Source organism: Hylobates moloch, unplaced genomic scaffold (genome assembly GCF_009828535.3).
Source record: "Hylobates moloch isolate HMO894 unplaced genomic scaffold, HMol_V3 SCAFFOLD_1, whole genome shotgun sequence".
In the NCBI taxonomy this organism is placed as follows: Eukaryota; Metazoa; Chordata; class Mammalia; order Primates; family Hylobatidae; genus Hylobates; species Hylobates moloch.
Genome location: NW_026652276.1, coordinates 59,421,077 through 59,442,180, shown reverse-complemented (window position 1 = coordinate 59,442,180; position 21,104 = coordinate 59,421,077). Strand labels below are relative to the sequence as shown.

Genomic DNA, 21,104 nt, shown 5'->3' with positions numbered 1-21,104 from the left:
TGAGCTGCTTTGCCCTCCATGCCAACTATTAAGCAATCGGCCCTTTTGTCTTTCCCATTCATTACTGACTAATGTAGCAGTTCTCAACATTCTCACTAGTCCCATGATCACTCAATTTTTTTCCCTATTCTTTTAAATAACTCTATTTGGTTACAGATAAAATGAGCAAGTTGACAGCATACAAGTTTTCTTTAAGTTCTTAATTTTTAAGAAGTACGGTGTAATTTTATTTTCTAATTTTGGTATTTTATTCAATAAAATATTTTTCAAAACATTTAAACAAATCATGTAATAGCTGACCTGGTATCGAATGCTGTACTTAGACATTCCTAAACCATTATTTTTTATATTTTAAACTAAGTTTAAACAAAAACTTTTTTATTATTGAACGAATATCCAAGGATCTTAAAGAAATCAATCGAAGTGTGATACAGTCTAGTGTTTATTTTATGTTATGGCAGGTACACTTGAATTTCAAAAATTTAAAACATATATAAAAAGTGGTTAGGGACTAACATTTGTATCAACAGTTGATAAATGTCTAAGATTGTTTATTATACAGCAGGGTACAATGGTAGTGCTAATGCCAACAGGGCACCATGGAAGTTAGTCTAAAAATTATCACTAGGCTTTATACAAGCAACAACATATGCTGCTGTTTTTAGAATTTTGGGAAATGATCTGCTTCTAATACTAAACAGTTCTTTAACATTTTTAAATGTTATACAGTGTTATAGTATGTAGTTTGGCAAATGTTTCAAAATAAAGTAGAAATGTATTCATAACATCACAGAAATGCACATCCAATTTTGTTTTCAGTAAGAACCATAGGTACAGATCAGAACTCTTCCCTATATGAAATAATTTACACACAGATGAATGCTATAATATCACTATCTAAAATAATCACTAAATACAATTCTTTTTCAGAAATAAACAAGCAAAGATTTTTTCATTATCAAATATCAAAAACATGTTGATAATGTATGTTTTTCAAATAAATGATACTTTAAAATTATAGGAATAATCTCAGTGAATTCTGTGAATGTGCAACCTAAATCAACCAAGTATACTGTAGTACAACCATACTAAGAAACCAATGATCAGAAAATACAACTGTATGAAAGAAATTTATAATCCACAAAACTTTTTCAGGTCTTAAGGTAAAATAGTTCCACAGTCTACAGGTAAAACCAAGGCAACAAAAATGCGTGCTTGTCTTGAATAAGTAGGTAATTTTATGCAGAAGATGTAACACTTTGTTTGTAGACAGCATGGTATGCATTTCTCAGCAAGACATAAGGAAAACAAGATTCCAAAAGATCCATTGTAAGGAATGGGGATTCTTGTACAATCTGTAAAATTCAAAAAATGCATCAAAACAAGTTATTTATAACTTGTTTATAAACAAAAATTATAAGTTATTTATAATGGGAACATTTATTGACAACCAGTAAGGCATAATTTCTACATTGTTCTTATTAGAAATAGACACATATTATTTTCCTTTTACTTAATCTAAAATGTAAATGTGCCACAGCGAATGTATATCAAAATGTTTAAAAAGTGCTACTTTTCAATTAAATTTATTTAATCAACAGGAATATATTGAGCACTTTCATTTTCCTCACTGATATGCCAGAAATAAAAGACAATACAAAAATATATTTTTTTTGTACCATCAACTCTACCTGGCAATCCAAGACTAAGCTTGGAAGCAAAACCAAACATAAGACCAACTATAATTAAATGGAAAGCTGTAAATTCTATAAGAATTCAAAACAGAAGAGAGATTAATGTAGGCCAAAGTAATCAAGAAAGACTATCTGGAAAAAGATTTGAGCTGTGGGGTGTGCTAAGTCATTAGGATAAATCCGATTTCTGCAGATAAGGAAAATAACTCTAAGTGGGGAAAGAGCCACATGGTAGAAACAAGCAAGAGCTGGTTCACAGACACTGCAGAGAGGGAAGTGACTAGGCACAGAGAATTACAGAAAATTATGAGAAATGGGCAGAACAGAGTTAGAATGTAGAAAACTCAGAAAACTGGAAGACAGGTGACACCAATACACCAGAAAAATATAAGGCCTAAGTATTTTAAAACAGGTTGAAAAACTGATCATAAAAGAATACCCGTAGTTAATGCTAACCTTTGATTTTGTTATTTTCTGATATTACCGAAATGATAAAATATGAGTGATGTCAGTCTTCTCTGCAAATTTTAGAAAGGTGTGGGTTACGTGAAGTGAACAAAAGGGATCAAAAAAAGTATTCAATGACTAAGATGCCAAGAAAAGATTCTCAGGAATGACTGGAACTTTTTTATTGTTAGTAAAAATTAAAATGAGACTTACCATATCTAGCAGTAAATAAACTGATTCTCTATTTCTTGTTGTAGTTTTATCTGTCTCCTGGCCAATTTTCAGTAGACTGGAGGATGCAAGCTTAAAAGTATACATACACATAAAGTGAGTTTGTTAATAAAAGGTTCATCGGTTACTTATTTTAGCTATGCTTCAACTTCCAACACATTTCAATCATTCAGTGCTAAATATAAAATAATGAGCAATTAAATAATAAGATGAGCTTAGATACCCTACATTCAAGCAGTAATTTAGAGAGTAATTAAGGCATAAAGAGACACTAACATAATAAATGTAATCAAATATTCTTATTGGTCTTTAAAACTGATTTTTTCAGAACAAGTCTGCTTTTTAAAATGATTCAAATTATTTTCTCTTATCCCATCCCATTATCTATACTGACTGTATTTCTTAGTTCCCAAGGAAGAAGACAGTTTCACACTGGATCTGACTTCACAGAAACACTGTAAGATTACGACATTAAACCCTGAGTGAAGGAATTATTTGCAAATGGAAACACTTAAATTTTATTTTAATAGGCTTTCCTTGAAATAGAAGTTATTTTCCCCTCAAGTTAGTACTATATTTGCATTTGTAATTGAAAAATTATTTTTTAAAAAAGCTGACAGGATTTATAACTGAAAAAGAAGTAAATATTCTAGAGTTCAGTATGCCATGGTATATCCTTCCTTTAAATAAAATATAGAAAAGGTTATATTAATAAAGAAAAGAAAGAACTACATTGACAGAGAAACTAAAAACCATGTTTCATGAGGCTACATTTAGCACTCCTCTCTTTTGGTAGTGAGTAGTATTTTTTTAATTATTATTATTATACTTTAGGTTTTAGGGTACATGTGCACAATGTGCAGGTTTGTTACATATGTATCCATGTGCCATGTTGTTTTGCTACACCTATTAACTTGTCATTTAGCATTAGGTATATCTCCTAATGCTGTCCCTCCCCCCTCCCCGCAACCCACAACAGTCCCCGGAGTGTGATGTTCCCCTTCCTGTGTCCATGAGTTCTCATTGTTCAGTTCCCACCTATGAGTGAGAACATGCGGTGTTTGGTTTTCTGTCCTTGCGATAGTTTACTGAGAATGATGGTTTCCAGTTTCATCCACGTCCCTACAAAGGACATGAACTCAACATTTTTTATGGCTGCATAGTATTCCATGGTGTATATGTGCCACATTTTCTTAATCCAGTCTATCGTTGTTGGACATTTGGGTTGGTTCCAACTCTCTGCTATTGTGATTAGTGCCGCAATAAACATACGTGTGCATGTGTCTTTATAGCAGCATGATTTATAGTCCTTTGGGTATATACCCAGTAATGGGATGGCTGGGTCGAATGGTATTTCTAGTTCTAGATCCCTGAGGAATCGCCACACTGACTTCCACAATGGTTGAACTAGTTTACAGTCCCACCAACAGTGTAAAAGTGTTCCTATTTCTCCACATCCTCTCCAGCACCTGTTGTTTCCTGACTTTTTAATGATGGCCATTCTAACTGGTGTGAGATGGTATCTCACTGTGGTTTTGATTTGCATTTCTCTGATGGCCAGTGATGATGGGCATTTTTTCATATGTTTTTTGGCTGCATAAATGTCTTCTTTTGAGAAGTGTCTGTTCATGTCCTTTGCCCACTTTTTGATGGGGTTGTTTGTTTTAGGACCTGATGGATTCACAGCTGAATTCTACCAGAGGTACAAGGAGGAACTGGTACCATTCCTTCTGAAACTATTCCAATCAATAGAAAAAGAGGGAATCCTCCCTAACACATTTTATGAGGCCAGCATCATCCTGATACCAAAGCCTGGCAGAGATATAACCAAAAAAGAGAATTTCAGACCAATATCCTTGATGAACATTGATGCAAAAATCCTCAATAAAATACTGGCAAACCAAATCCAGCAGCACATCAAAAAGCTTATACACCATGATCAAGTGGGCTTCATCCCTGGGATGCAAGGCTGGTTCAACATACACAAATCAATAAATGTAATCCAGCATATAAACAGAACCAAAGACAAAAACCACATGATTATCTCAATAGATGCAGAAAAGGCCTTTGACAAAATTCAACAACCCTTCATGCTAAAAACTCTCAATAAATTAGGTATTGATGGAACGTATCTCAAAATAATAACAGCTATCTATGACAAGCCCACAGCCAATATCATACTGAATGGGCAAAAACTGGAAGCATTCCCTCTGAAAACTGGCACAAGACAGGGATGCCCTCTCTCACCACTCCTATTCAACATAGTGCTGGAAGTTCTGGCCAGGGCAATCAGGCAGGAGAAGGAAATAAAGGGCATTCAATTAGGAAAAGAGAAAGTCAAATTGTCCCTGTTTGCAGATGACATGATTGTATATCTAGAAAACCCCATTGTCTCAGCCCAAAATCTCCTTAAGCTGATTAGCAACTTCAGCAAAGTCTCAGGATAGAAAATCAATGTACAAAAGTCACAAGCATTCTTGTACACCAATCACAAACAGAGAGCCAAATCATGAGTGAACTCCCATTCACAATTGCTTCAAAGAGAATAAAATACCTAAGAATCCAACTTACAAGGGATGTGAAGGACCTCTTCAAGGAGAACTACAAACCACTGCTCAATGAAATAAAAGAGGATACAAACAAATGGAAGAACATTCCATGCTCATGGGTTGGAAGAATCAATATCGTGAAAATGGCCATACTGCCCAAGGTAATTTATAGATTCAATGCCATCCCCATCAAGCTACGAATGACTTTCTTCACAGAATTGGAAAAAACTACTTTGTTTTTTTTTTATAATAAGCAATAATAAATAGCTCAGTTCAGGGAAATTATTCACAAACTAGAAAACTATATTCAAGGAATATATTCTTTTGATACTTGGTCAGTATTATCATCTTAGTTTTTTTTTCTTTTTCTTTTTCTTTTTTATTATTATACTTTAGGTTTTAGGGTACATGTGCATAATGTGCAGGTTTGTTACATATGTATCCATGTGCCATGTTGTTTTGCTGCACCCATTAACTCGTCATTTAGCATTAGGTATATCTCCTAATGCTGTCCCTCCCCCCTCCCCCCACCCCACAACAGTCCCCGGAGTGTGATGTTCCCCTTCCTGTGTCCATGAGTTCTCATTGTTCAATTCCCACTTATGAGTGAGAACATGCGGTGGGAAAAAACTACTTTAAAGTTCATATGGAACCAAAAAAGAGCCCGCATCACCAAGTCAATCCTAAGCCAAAAGAACAAAGCTGGAGGCATCACGCTACCTGACTTCAAACTATACTACAAGGCTACAGTAACCAAAACAGCATGGTACTGGTACCAAAACAGAAACATAGATCAATGGAACAGAACAGAGCCCTCAGAAATAATGCCGCATATCTACAACTATCTGATCTTTGACAAACCTGATAAAAACAAGAAATGGGGAAAAGATTCCCTATTTAATAAATGGTGCTGGGAAAACTGGCTAGCCGTATGTAGAAAGCTGAAACTGGATCCCTTCCTTACACCTTATACAAAAATTAATTCAAGATGGATTAAAGACTTACATGTTAGACCTAAAACCATTAAAATCCTACAAGAAAACCTAGGCAATACCATTCAGGACATAGGCGTGGGCAAGGACTTCATGTCTAAAACACCAAAAGCAATGGCAACAAAAGCCAAAATTGACAAATGGGATCTAATTAAACTAAAGAGCTTCTGCACAGCAAAGGAAACTACCATCAGAGTGAACAGACAACCTACAGAATGGGAGAAAATTTTTGCAACCTACTCATCTGACAAAGGGCTAATATCCAGAATCTACAATGAACTCAACAAATTTACAAGAGTAGTATTTTTAATGATGAATTTATCACCATTAATGGTCTTTCTCCAAAGAAATGGAAAAAAGTAAAATATGTCTTTTTAGAGGGAATAGCCTCTCTCTTGGCCTCAATTTTCCTTTGTTTTTTTCTCTTTCAATTCTAGGAAAATTTCTAGGGCAGTCCAAACATCAGCTTAGGGAAAAAGGGTCATACTGCAGAGCTCTAGAGTTGGGAAAGAGACTTCCGAGTCTAAGGGAAATAACGGACTGCCCCTCGATTTTAATGCCCCACCTTCACCTGTTTCTCCCTCCAAAAAAAGAAAATAAATAAACAAATAAAAATAAAGGGAGACTGAAATTCATATACCTGAGAAAATAATTTGAAAACAAAATGCCATTAGAGGACACTAAATAAAATGTAAAAATAAAGAGAATTTATTCTTACATTTCATAGTTGTGAATTTTAGTTTTCTTTATAAAATGTGATGAGTTTTGTTATTTGGTTATACATACCGCCAGAAATTCTTTAAGACGGTCTTCAATGCTTCCTTTGTGAATTGTAAACAAAGCTGCAGCAATCTGGTTGATGGCTTTGGCCAAGCAATGTATGTTGTTGCAATGCCCTGAGAAAATGCAAATAGGGTTGTGTAGACCCCAAAATAGGAAATAATACATAGAAGGCAAATCTTTAATGACTTCACAACCTGCATAAATAGTGGCATAATTAAGAGTAGAGTTGGGACATGACCAGACTTGCTCTCCTTTGACTTTCATGAATACTGATATTTTTAAAACTAGTGTTAACAGGAGAGTAACAAACGATCGTGTATATGTTAAACAGGCAAACACTTCTGAAAACATCTAAAAGAAATCACACATCACTTTTATAGTAGCTCGGAAACAAAAAGGAAGTGCTTAGCTGCTTTACAACATTTTATCATTCAATCCTTAAAATAATCCTATGAGTTGGATACTCCCTCACCGAAGCACACATGAGCTTACTTACACACATTCCATATATCAGGAAACTGCAGTTTAGGAAAAGGGAAACAGACTACCCCATGTTCCACTGCCAGTTAGTGGCAGAACTTAACTCATATTTTATTATAAAATACCAAAACCCATGATTTTTCCATTGCCAAAACAATTTTAAACCACTATTACCTTCTATAGCAGGGCTGTACTGAGACATCACATTACTGGCCAGTGTTGGCAAAGAAACTGCCACAAACACCATGAGAAGGCAGGCAATTTTATACTCTTCTTCTGGACTAATGTTTTCTAAGGGACAAAAATTAAGAATAAAATCAAGGTATTTCTTCAAGATTAGTTAAGATTTGATAATCTAAACTAAACAGATTTTTATTTTAAAAATTGTTTACTTTTTTTTTGAAATAGTAAAATATTTTACTAGCATTCTATAGAATTGGTCACAATTTTGTTATAAAAATATGAAGTAGAAACAGTTTATATTACAATTGACTATTATCAACTACTTAGGCATATTTCAAGGACGTCTGACAAAACAGTAAGGTAAGATTTTATTTATCTTAATTGTAAGATTATAGAACAAAAAATACAGTTAGGATAACTGCACTCCTACAATTTCCTAATTGAAAACTAATGAGGAATTACTACTTTATGAGACAGTTCTATTAACAATTTAGAAAATTTATCTAATATATTATTCTGCAAAATCACCAAAAAAATCTTACTTTTTGAAAGAGATATGAATATAATTTGAAATTTACTATTTAAAAGACATAAATGTGGAAAGTGGAATGGATTTTCAACCTCTCTATTTTAGAAGACAGAAGAAACTAGTCATGAATAAAAATATCTAGCATTGCTCTAAAGCTTTCAAGACATAACCCTTTCTAAAACAGTTATTGTGATATGTACTCAAATTGTGGGTTATTTAGGCTACTAATCACCATTAGATATAATTAAGAATTGAATGTAAGAAAAAAGCTGCAATATGTTTTAAAGATTTGGTTGACTACAAAAAATACAGCTGTAGCAAATCAAGTAATAATTATAATTATCCATGTGACTAAATGTAATATACTGTATGAATGAGGAAACAAAAAGCATTGTTAAATGAAAACAAAACAAAACAAAACAAAAAACTGATGAACTCAAACACCATGCTGCTGCCTCAAGGGGACAGAAGGGTCATTTCAGTAGTAGAAATAGATGAAATACTGTATTTACTTTGTAGACAAATCAAGAAATATCTACAGGATTCTGAGTACTGCATTTCTAAGGGCTGGTCTTAAAAATTTCTAAATGTTTTATATAACACTGTACAAACTCTTGATGGTAAATAACTCTAGTCCAATAAAAACACAATACCCTTTTCTAGATCTCAATTTTTTGCTATCTACTGGACCATCTCCCATCAGCATACAAATGCTGTAATCTCCTCCATCTTAAAAAATCCTTCTCTTGACTTTGCTCTTGCCTCCAGCTGCTGAGATTTTATTTCTTTGCTCCCCTTTACAGTAGAACTCTTTGAGAGAGTTGTCTTATAGTTATCTCCAAATCCTTTTCCTCCTCTTCTCCCTTAATCTCCCTTACTCACTAATCAGCCTTTTGCCCATAAAACCTCACTGACAGTGATCTTGTCAGTACCACCAATTAACTCTACATAGCTCATCATTTCCTTTCTATCTTCCTGGAAGCTACTCTTTCCTGGTTTTTCTTCTGCTTCATTGGTCCTTTCTTCTCAATTTCTCTAAATTTCTTTTTTGGTGGTTTTTCCTTTTCTCCCTGAGCTCTTAAATCTTAGAATGGCTCAAGGCTCAGACCTGGATCCTCTTCACTGCTGCATCTATACACACTAAATGGCCCAGTAATCTCATCCAATCTTAAGTTCCAGAAGCGGGATGTTTGTGTTTTATGCACTGATATAGTCCAAGTACCAGCAATAACAATAACAAATTTAAAAAGCTGAAGACAAAGCAGGCATTTGAATATATGGTTAAATATCATACCTATACCTATGCTGCCCTGGTAACTTTAACTAAGAGTATTAAATATTTACTAATGCATTTTACCCGATTTTTGTGAAGAAAGAGCTACGACCAATGCAGGATCAATCTCACAAGGTAATCCGGCAGCTGATGATAACTCATACACATTCATTGCAACCTGATAAAAACAAAAGAATTACAGAGCAATAAACAGTCTAACAAATTTCTGAGAAAGCTCACTGTTTATTAGCGTCTCCTAGAAGAACACCAGAGAATTTAGGAAACTTGGCTGAAGCAGAAACTACAGCATAACTAAGTATACTGAACAACTGATTCAATGTAGGTTGAATACTGTGAGGTGTTGCTGGTTCTAACTACATACTGCTAGGCCAAACAAAACTTGTATATTTTCTGTGGCACATTCCAACAGGATAATTCTAAAGTTATCACTTTGCTTGGAAGCATGAATATAAAATATCAAGTCAGAAAAGATGAATAAATGAAGAAAGTGAATCAATATTACTAGACCTGTGTTTATGTCCATAGTAGTTTAACGAAAAATTATAGTGGTTCAATGTCTAATCATATCGTATCTATAAATATAGCAAATTACTTATAATAGGTTTTTTAAGGAGTATTCATTTAAAAATCTGATAAGGGAATTTCTAATAACGAAAGTAATTTTTCTGTATCACACATAGATTTCAAATATTCAAAGCATTCTGACTGCTCAATAACCTCAGAAGAAAACTATCTATATAACTGGTTACCTCTGATATTGTGACAAAAAACCTTAGTATAAAATATGAAGTAAAATAGTATAGCTTAGAAAAACTGGGAACATGGCAGGGATTAAGTTCTAGATTAAAATGTTTGTAATCTATTACTCCACACACAAAAATTAACTCAAAATGAATCATAAACCTAAATGTAAGAGCTAAAACTGTAAAACGCTTAGAAAAAAATACAAGCACAAATCATCATGACACTGCATTAGGCAATGGTTTCTTAGATTGACACCAAAAGCACAAACAAACCCCAAAAACAGATAAAATGGACTTCATTAAAACTAAAAGACACCATCAACCTATATAGAATTAGAGAAAAGATTTGCAAATCATGAATCTGTTGATGGACTTGTATCCAAAGTATATGAAGAACTCACAAATAGAAAAAGACAACCCAATTTAAAATGTCAAAGGCTTTGAATAGTTATTTCTCCAAAGAAGATATAGCAATAACCAGTAAACATGAAAACATGTTCAACATAATTTGCCATCAGGAAAATGCAAATATAAACAATGAAATGCCACTTCACACTCACTAGATGGCTATGATTAAGAACACAGACAATTACAAGTATTAGCGAAGATGCAGAAAAAAGTGAAACCCTCATACAATGCTGGTAGGAATGCAAAATGACACACCCAATTTGAAAACAGTTTAGCAGTTCCTCAAAAGGCTAAACATACAGTTTTCATATGACCCAGCAATTCTCTCCTGGTATATACTCAAGAGAAATAATACACGTTCACACATAAAAACTTGTACACGGATGTTCACAGAAGCAGTGTTTCTAATAGCTAAGAAGTGAAAACAACCCAGATGTCCATCAATTGATGTGAATAAACAAAATGTTGTATATCCATACAATGAAACATTATTCAACAATCATTAAAGTACTGATATATGCCGTAATATGTATGAATCCTGAAAATATGCTAAGTGAAAGAAGCCAGTAACAGAAGACTACACATGACCATTTATGTAAGTGTCCAAAGTAGGCTAATTTAAACAGAAAGAAGATTAGTCGTTGCCTAGGGCTGGGGGTGGGGGAGAAGAAGTGGAATGGGGAGTGACTGCTAATGGGTACAAGGCTTCTTTTTGGGGATGATGAAAATGTTCTAAAATTGACTGTGGTGATGGTTGAAAAACTCTGTCACTACACTAAAAACCACTGAATTGTGCATTATAAATGAGTAAATTTTCTGATAGGTGAGTTATAACTCAATAAAGCTGTTTAAAAACTTTTTTTTTTTTAAAGTTAAGTTCTATTGAAAGTTTGCTGGAAACTAAACATGATTATGTCAGGTGAAAATTGAATGGTTGCTCAGAATATTAATTAGAATTCTTATAATTATGCACATCAGTGTCTTCTCAAGAACTGATTAGTTTTGTCTCCTTAACTTTATTTTTTCTGTAGTGTTTCCACTTAGGAAATCATTTTGAGCTATTTGTACATAGTTTTCAATCACAGAATCACAAGACAATCACTGATCTCAAATGTTTATTCTGTACAAAACACTGTAAGAGAAACAATAGCAACAACACCAAAAAAACAAAGTCTGGGTCTTCAAGATATATACCATTTGGTATAAATATAAGTAGAAAAATATAATTATAATACAAGGCAGATTATATTCAGCTCCACAGGAGATAAACAAGTTCTCTGATAACACTAAGAAAAAAGAAGTTCTTTATCACTGGAGAATCTAGGAATGGTTCTTAGAAAATGGCAATTGAATCAGGCCTTAAAATACAGGCAGGATTTCAAAAGGCAGAAAGAAAAAAGGTTGGTATTTTCAAGTAGAATAAATTAGAAGGTAAAACAGATAGATGTGAGAATGCAACAGAAAGATCTAGTTAGCTCACAGAATACCTAAGAGGGGCAGAGTAAGAAACAGAGTGAGAGAAGGAAGAAAGAAGTGGTAGAAGATAAGCCTCAAAAAGTTTGAGTGGCACCAATTTTTTTTTTTTTTTGGAGATGGGAGTTTTGCTCCTGTTGCCCAGGCTGGAGTGCAATGGCACAATCTCAGCTCACCACAGCCTGCACCTCCTGGGTTCAAGAGATTCTCCTGCCTCAGCCTCCCGAGTAGCTGGGATTACAGACATGCACTGCCATGCCCAGCTAATTTTGTATTTTTAGTAGAGATGGGGTTTCTTCATGTTGGTCGGGCTGGTCTCGAACTCCTGACCTCAGGTGATCCGCCCACCTCGGCCTCCCAAAGTGCTGGGATTAGAGTCTTGAGCCACCATGCCCAGCCTGAATGGCACCAATTTTAGAAGAGTCTTGGTGTCATACAAAGGAGTTTAGATATTATTTTTTTCACTCGGTGTTTTTCAAGATATGTGAAACAGAAACAGTCTCTCTAAGAAATGTGTTGGCTTAGAAAACACAAATGTGAGCCCTGATATAACACTTACTAGATGTATAACCACTGGTCAATCATTACTAGGATTAGATCAAGTTGGATTTCATGGCTCAATAGATTTTCAAAACAAAAACTGTAAGCTCACAGAAGGCTACCAACCTGCTGTTTTATATATATATTACATATAATAGAATACTAAAAATCTTAAAATTACAGCCTACAATTACATCCTTTTATAAGAAATGACTTAACATCTATTTTAAACTTATTGAATTTCATTGTATTTAAAACGACTATTATTTCATTGCCTCATCTTTCTTTTTTTTGAGACGCAGTCTCACTCTGTTGCCCAGGCTGGAGTGCAGTGGCAAGGTCTCGGCTCGTTACAAGCTCTGCCTCCCAGGTTCACGCCATTCTCCTGTCTCAGCCTCCCGAGTAGCTGGGACTACAGGCGCCCGCCACCATGCCCGGCTAATTTTTTTTTTTTTTTTTGTATTTTTAGTAGAGATGGGGTTTCACCGTGTTAGCCAGGATGGTCTCGATCTCCTGACCTCATGATCCGCCGGCCTTGGCCTCCCAAAGTGCTGGGATTACAGGCGTGAGCCACCGTGCCTGGCCACCTCATCTTTCTTAATTTTCTTTATCACCATGTATAAACAGCTATCCATTTAAGGAAAAAAAATCTATTTTTAGTCAATTTTGCATTGCTATAGGTGATCAAAGAAGACTGACTTTCAAAATGCCTAGGTAGTATTTTGGTGCTGAGCTCTCAAAGATTCAATTACAAAGGCAAGCATGCTAACTAACCACTCTAAAACAGAAACTTTATAGTAGTTTAGGATTTATTACATTTTATTGCATATGTAATTTAAATATTTCACTTTAGAGACTGTAAACCCCAACTATAAATGATATTATTACCTTCATATCGGTTTCCCTTGGAATGTGATCCTTAAAATCTTCAATTGAACTTACAAGAAAAGGAATATGGTAGGATAAGACCTAGGCAGGATAACAAATAAGAATACAGAATTATTTTTCAATGGCAACCCCTAAACTTACAAAATATTACCAATTGATTAATTTTAGTTTTCATAAAAATTATTGTACTTTATCTACTTTCAGTGATTTTTCAAAAATTTCAAGACATACGAAAATTAAATGCATTCAAAATTATTCAATTAAAGCCAGTATAGTCAAAATTGAAAATACTGATAATGAAGAGCACTGAAAAAGTAGTGCAATAACCACGCAAGTTATACTCTCCAAGTAGCAGTACCAAAACAAAAAATGAGCTTAAATAACTAATTTTATGTATGTTATTTTCTGTAACTACTAAAACTGGAATTTTAATTATATCATTGCTAAGTATGAATCTGAAACGTACTTTAAATTTCTGAGAAATTAAAAGGGATTGTTTGGATACTGAGTATCTACTTCTAAGGGTTTCTTACATCTCTAAGTGCTTCTTGTGCCAATGATCGGAAGGATAAAATTACACCAATTATTGTCATCCTCTTCAAGACACTGTCAACAGCTAAATTCAAAGAAACAGAAGGAGAAGAGAATAAAAAAGTGTGAACTGGATTCTTTCTTAACCTTGGAAAAAAAATCTAAATTTATTAAAGTAATAAAATTCCCATGATAAAAGGCACAATTAACAGTAATTTGATTACAATAATGATTAAAGAGAGAAAGATATTGATAGCTGATATTTAAACTGGTTAAACTTTTAAGTAACTATAGTTTCCATCAAATGGAGTACATTGTGTTCTTTTAAATGGGTTAGATGGTTCACAAGTAGCTAACTATAAATTATATTTATAATATAACTTTATATAAATTATATTACTATCTTCTGAAACCCTATTTCAGAAAAGGTAGGGGCAGAAAGAAGGGAAGAGAGACCAGGTGAGAAAGAAGCTGATCAGAGTGAACAGGAGTTAAATCCTCAAGCGGCCCAGGAACTCAGCAGTGCTAAATTCTTAAATTGTTAAGGTCTTGAGTTAAGAAACAAAAAATGCCTGTTGAGAACACAAGCAGTTTTGGCAGGACCAGTTTGCTGAAGCTGAACAGATTTGATCACTTACATATTGGTTAGAGAGCATTATTCTAAAAATTGTTAATAGATTTTCAAGGCTGAGCATGGTGGTTCACATCTGTAATCCTAGCATTTTAGGAGGCTGAGCCGGGAAGACTGCTTGAGCCCAGGAGTTCACAAGCAGCCTGGGCAACATAGCAAGACCCTGTCTCTACAAAAAATAAAAAAAACCAGTCGGGTGTGGGGGCATGAGCCTGTGGTCCTAGTACTCGGGAGGCTAAGATGGGAGGAGCCTTTGAGTTCAGGAACTAGAGGTTGCAGTGATCATGCCACTGCACCTCAGCCTGGGTAAAGGAGCAAGACCCCATCTCTACAAAAAAATAAAACTCTGTTAACAAAGTAGGATTGGAAGGGTCAATATGATGGTTCAATACCTTCACATTTTATAAAGCCAAAACAAACATTTATTGCATGCCATATACAAAGGCTTACACTGTGTAGTAAAAGAAGAAATATAAACAGAATAATGATCTAGACCTCAAATAGCAGACAATCTAAATGGGCTGTCATGAAAACTAAGAAATATAACTCCATTTATGTAAACTAAAAAAGATATATATACAGACCTATATTTGTATATACATAACAAATTTCTGGAAAGAGATGTATATACTACAGTAACTGTTAAAGTTACTAGTTGAGGAGTAGGAATAGAGAGAAGTGTTTTATTTTTGACTTTCTACCTTCTGTGTAGCTTGTTTAAACTTTGACCATGGCATCTTTTACTAAACCATACAAACAGGCCTAATATAAGCCAAATATGAATTAAAAGTCATGTTAACAAAATGATGTAAGGCGCAAATTTATTAAAAATTCCATGTGAGCAGGAACTACTCTTAATCTTTTCATCTACCTGTAGCACTCAGCACAGTGTCTGATACCCAGATGACCAGCAGATATTCAATTAAATGGTAATTCAAGATGAGACTAGGTCGGGTGGCTGAGGCGGGTGGATCATTTGAGGTCAGGAGTTGAAGACCAGCCTGGGCAACATGGTGAAACCCCGACCCTACTAAACATCCAAAAATTAGCCAAGCCTGGTGGCACGTGCTTGTAGTCCCAGCTACTCGGGAGACTGAGGCAGAAGAATCGCTTGAACCCAGGAGGCGGAGGCTGCGGTGAGCCAAGACTGCCCTGCCCCACTGCATTCCAGCCTGGGCGACAGAGTGAGATGCCACCTCAAAAGAAAAAAAGAGAGAGAGACTAGGAAATTGCTACTACCCAGAGAAGAAATGATGGTGAAAGAAAAGATTTCTCTGAGAAATGTTATCCAAGTTGGGCATAAAGGGGGATTAAGAAGAAAAAAGGCTTCCAGTCCAGAAAATAAAGCAGTAACAAATTCAGAAAAAGGAATGACAGAGAATAAAGTGAAGAATCAGAGAAGATTCAGTGTGATATAGCCATATATTTTCCAAAGTATGTTACCCAGAAATTAATCAAGTTCTCAAAGACTATACCCTACAACTTCATCTTGAATGTGTACAATAATGACACATTTAAAGTTCTAAGATACTTCACAGTAAGAAACACTGCTTAATGTATTGTGTAATGGATTATTTGCCAAACCATTTGACCACTGGCACTTCCCTTCACCCCACATAACATCCACTAACTTCCTAAGGAACTAACTCTAGAACAGAGGCTATGTGGGTCTTGGACCAGGCAAACAAATAGGTAGTGGGGGACAGGAAGAGAAGTAATGCCGGTCAATTATTTCATTAATCCAAATAATAGCTTTTGAATGTCATGCTAAGGAGTTTATATTGTATCCTTCAAGCAATGAGGGTGTTGTTCAGGGTTTTCAAAATATGAAGAGTTATATGAAAAAGAATTCTGTTTAGAAATGACTCTTCCCATTTTAAAAATAATGACCTAAATAAAAAAAGAATTTAATGTAGTATAGGGCCAAACAATGTATACCTTTGGACCAAATGTGACATACCGATTTGTAAACTCTCATCTATAAGACATAGCTACTGCACACGGAATATGAGGAGTGAAAGAATCAGAGAGGATGCCCAAGTTTTCCACTGTGAGTCACTGGATAGATGGTGAGAGAGGTAACAAAATAGTCAATAAAGAAAACATCAGGATTTTTCTCCCCACCTATTTATACCTGCCATGGAAGAGATACTTCCCATTCCAGGGACGTTGTGAAAAACCTGTGGGTCATATAGCTGAAAATATTTAACACAATGTTTCTAAACTTTTGTATGATTTCAAATGACCCCAAGGACTTGTTAAAACACAGACTGCTGGGTCTCAGCCCCAGAGATCTGAGTCAGCAGGTCTGAGGTGGGGCCCAATAATTTACATGCTTAACAAATGCCCAGGTGGTGCTGTTACATGGTTATACTTTGAGAAGCCCCGGTCAAACTAGTACTTGGTATTAAACATCTGGAGATCAACAGAAGAGAGTTAAGGCTGAAGATAAATATTGGATAAGGGAAGAGAAAATTTGGGATAAAATTTTTCCAATAGGATTGCAGAGTAAAAATGGAAGAGTAAGATATCACAAACTGACACTACGTAAAAGATGAACCTGCAAAAACGAGGAAGAGTAGAGATAAAAGTACTGGCAAATAAAGAAAATAAAGCTTTAATAAAAAGGAGAATAAAAGAGATAAACACTACGGAGAAATAAACAGAATGAGAGTTGAGGAAAAAGCACCAAATCTTGCAAATGAGTAGTCACCAACCTTTCAGAAAGGTTTCAGGAAAGTGGACATATTACAGCATACCAAGAGTGGACAGGTGGGACGATCAAACAGTGCATACAAACTAGTCAAAAAGTTTCAAAGTAAGACAGGTGGTAAGATGAAAAAGAGGCCAGTTTAACAACAGACTTAAAAAGTGTTATTTCACAAGCAGTACTTGGCTTTCAGGGTGCAGGAGACTTTCTAGGGATCAGGAAAACTGCTTTGTGGGAATGAATGTAGCAAAAACTCAAGGGTATGGCAGCATAAAGGAGAATGCACTAACCAAATTTCATAGTCCAGAATGAATAAAATACATAAAGCCAGGAATAGGTGATCAGGAAAGCTGAGAGGCACAAAAGTTTCAATAAGCTAGAACAAGGAGTTCAATCGGTGCAAAGGAATGGGAGAGCTAGAAGACATGGCTACGATCTGAGAGATGAATTTCAAAGTTCAAGATTTTTACTGGTGGAACAATTTCAGGAAATAATAACATCCAAAGTACTGCTAAAGTAAAGATCTTCAGAGGCAACTTATAGGTTTGTAGACGATGGCAGAAAGGTATAAGTGAACAGAATGAGTTTTCAAAAGAAAAAATTGCTGTAGGAAAACTAGAAATATTTTTAGTCTGGAATCAGGGAGTCAGTAAAGCGATGAACCTAGTCCCAGGAAACAGAATGTCAGAGAATAAAAAAATATGAAAGAGACATAAGGAGATTTGCCCAAGTCACACAGAAGTCTTAAAACAGATAATAAGGCCAGGCACGGTGGCTCACGCCTGTAATCCCAACACTCTAGGAGGTTGAGGTGGGTGGATCACTTGAGGTCAGGAGTTCGAGACCAGCCTGGACAACACTGTGAAACCCCATCACTAAAAATACAAAAATTAGCTGAGTGTGGTAGTGCATGCCTGTAGTCCTAGTTACTTGGGAGGCTGATGCAGGAGAATTGGTTGAACCAGGAGGTGGAGGTTGCAGTGAGCTGAGGTTGTGTCATTACACTCCAGCCTGGGTGCCAGAGCAAGGCTCCATCTCAAAAAATTAAAAAATAAAGATAGATAAAATAAAATAAAAATAAAGTAATAAATTCCAGATTGCCTCCCAATTCAGACCTACTTTTAATAAATCATAATGCTTTATCTTTTAAAAAGAATGTGCTTGTTGACTGTGAAAAACTCCTTCAAAAACACATTGACTTCTGGATATGGACATGGGGAGAAGGAAGCACAAAAATAAAAAAAAAGAGAGAATGTTTTGGAAAACAGTTCAATTGCTGAAAAAATAGTTCTCTCTACTCTCCTAAATGAGTCACTCTCAAGTGAATCTTTTCTTTTTCCAAATTATAGGAAACACTTAATAAATTATATTTAAAGACAAATTTGATATATATGGGTCATTAATATTCAACAATTTAGATTTTGGTTTTGGCCAATTCCAAAATGGCCAATGAGTTAGAGGTAATGAGTCACCACTAACTATTATACACAAAATTCAAGTAAGCAGAATCTTGACAAACGACTATGAATTTTATTTTGAAAACTTACAAATTCTGTTTGGAATTTTACCAAATTCCATTGTTTCAATTCCACAAATGAGAGTTAAATAAAGTATTGAACACTGCAGTGGATTGTTTGCTTCTAACTAGATGGTACAGTCAAAAGATTGTTAGTAGGAAAGTAAATAGGGTTAAGGCCAATGGGGTTGTCAAATGAGTATTAAAAAATGGGAGAAAACATGAAAAAAACAAAAATAATAAGAATAAAGGAGTAGAAAATATAAGTAGCTAGTAAACCAATGTACAATAACAAAAGAAAGATGAAGAGAGTTTTAAAAAGTAATTTCCTACTTATTCGTACTCCTTCTCCCTATAATGCTACCAAGTCTATTTTTTTTTGTTTTTTAAACTATCATATAATAAAAATGACCTTTTCTTTTCCTTTTGGTATACAGCTCCATTTTTTTTTCTTTGAAATAGAGTTTTGCTCTTGTCGCCCAGGCTGTAGTGCAATGGTGCTATCTCAGCTGACTGCAACCTCCATCTCCTGGGTTCAAGCAATTCTCCTACCTCAGCCTCCCGAGTAGCTTGGATTATAAGCATGTGCCACCATGCCTGGCTAATTTTTGTATTTTTAGTAGAGACAGGGTTTTAACATGTTGGCCAGGCTGGTCTGGAATTCCTGATCTTAAGTGATCTGCCTGCCTTGGCTCCCAATGTGCTGGGATTACACGCCTGGGCCACCGCACCCAGCCCCAAATGTTATCATGTACAGATTTGTGTTACCACTATGTAACACATAGTGATACGTGTCGTATGACACATATGATAGGTTTGTATCACCACTATGGTGAACAGTTTCATCACCCTAAAAATCTCCCTCATTGCTTTCCCTTTATAGTCCTGGCAACCACGGATCTGTCCTATAAGGTAATCTTTAATTCTTATTCAATAAGAATTAAATAAGTTTTACAGGATAAAATAGCCTAATAAGTGATTCTCTACAGCATTTAAGAGAAAAATGTCAAATGTGAAGTATGTTAAATACATGTATGGCTTTAGTTTTCTTCTGGATTATTTTTTGTTTAGGAACATAAACTTGTCCTCTGGCTTTCTCAAATACAAAGAATATTTTATTAGGGATTTCATTTTTCTTTTTAGTGTTGAGAAGGCTTTTAAATTAATCAAGAAGTATGACTTTAAAATAATTTTTCATTATAACTTTAACAGTTCAAGTAAAAAAAGCAAAAGAAAATAACATTAGATAAAGTATATCTAAAACAGTTATCTGGCTGAACACACTTTAATACTTAAGATTCACTGTTATTTCACAATATACCTCCCACAAAGGATCAATGTCAAGAAGACATTACATTTATTTTTTAAGTTGTAGGTTCAGGTTTTCATCAATCTTAGATAAGAACAAAAAGAAACAAATTACTGATCACTTAACAACATGGATGAATAAATCTCAAAAACATTATGCTAAGTGAAAGCAGCCAGACACAAATTTAATCTATAGTGACAGAAATAAGATCAGTGGTTGTTTGGCCTGGGGCCAGAGACTGGGGTAGGAGACCAACTACAAAGAGATAGCAAACAATTTTCAAACTGATGGAACTGTTCTATATCTAGACTGTGGCAATGGTTATATGAATGTATCCATCTGTCAAAATCCAAAATATCATTTGCTTAAATGGTACATTTTATTGTATGTAACTTATACGTATAAAGTTGATTTTCAGAAAGTTAATAGGCTCAGAAACGAATCCTTTTAGTCTAAATTAATGTAGATTTACTGTATTAAATTTAATGGGTTCAAAACCAAATTGATACTGGTAATATTCATGAACTAGCAACACATAGTAGACTAAGAGTATGGTTAAGAAAAATTGTGAAACAGATAAGCCACACACACACTTATATGATCCTTTGACTGCAAAAATGTTCTCGTTCTCTTCATAAGCTAAAGAGTACTTTTCATAATTTACTACTTGTATTTATGTTACAAATTTTGAGCCAAAGCTAAATACTGAGTATCAAGATCTTCTTATGTTTATAAAAAGTATCATGAGTTACCCACATGATAATCTTTTAAAGAGTGCAGCCATCTGGTCTGGTTTGTCAAAGCTGGTCCTCATTTGTGTTAACACATCAACATTCTCCACCACAAGTTTCTAAAAAAAAGAAAGATCCTAGGTCAGGCACAGACCTCTTTGTGTTAATGAGATAAGAGCATGCTTGGAAATTACAATCTGGCAAGTAGGAAACACAATTCATGAAATCCAGATGCTCTATGCTATATATTTTTTGTTGTTGTTTCAATAAAAGAATCTGAAAATTATTTATATAAACTTAGTGTTTCCCTTCAGTTTACAAATTCAAGAAGGAAGGAGTTCAGGAAAAGCAACAAAGATAAGTAGTAGGATAAAGAATCATCTTATGCTTAGACGTTGAACGGCATCAATAATAAAAAATAGACACTAAAATGGACATAGCA

At 34.8% G+C, this 21,104-nt stretch overlaps 1 protein-coding gene across 4 annotated transcripts in view; it reads right to left on the bottom strand.

The window, feature by feature from the left end:
- Positions 1-424: 424 nt before the first annotated feature.
- Positions 425-21,104, bottom strand: part of NCKAP1 (NCK associated protein 1) — a 117,004-nt gene continuing 96,324 nt past the window's right edge. For all 4 annotated transcript variants that reach the window (XM_032755210.2, XM_032755211.2, XM_032755212.2 and 1 more), the window contains 8 exons: positions 20,688-20,781; positions 13,768-13,850; positions 13,235-13,315; positions 9,246-9,339; positions 7,351-7,467; positions 6,700-6,809; positions 2,355-2,444; positions 425-1,355 (listed from right to left, as the gene is read on the bottom strand). In XM_032755210.2, coding sequence (XP_032611101.1) covers positions 1,239-1,355; positions 2,355-2,444; positions 6,700-6,809; positions 7,351-7,467; positions 9,246-9,339; positions 13,235-13,315; positions 13,768-13,850; positions 20,688-20,781 — 786 coding nt within the window. In that variant the 3' untranslated portion in view covers positions 425-1,238. The remainder of the gene's footprint in view (positions 1,356-2,354; positions 2,445-6,699; positions 6,810-7,350; positions 7,468-9,245; positions 9,340-13,234; positions 13,316-13,767; positions 13,851-20,687; positions 20,782-21,104) is intronic.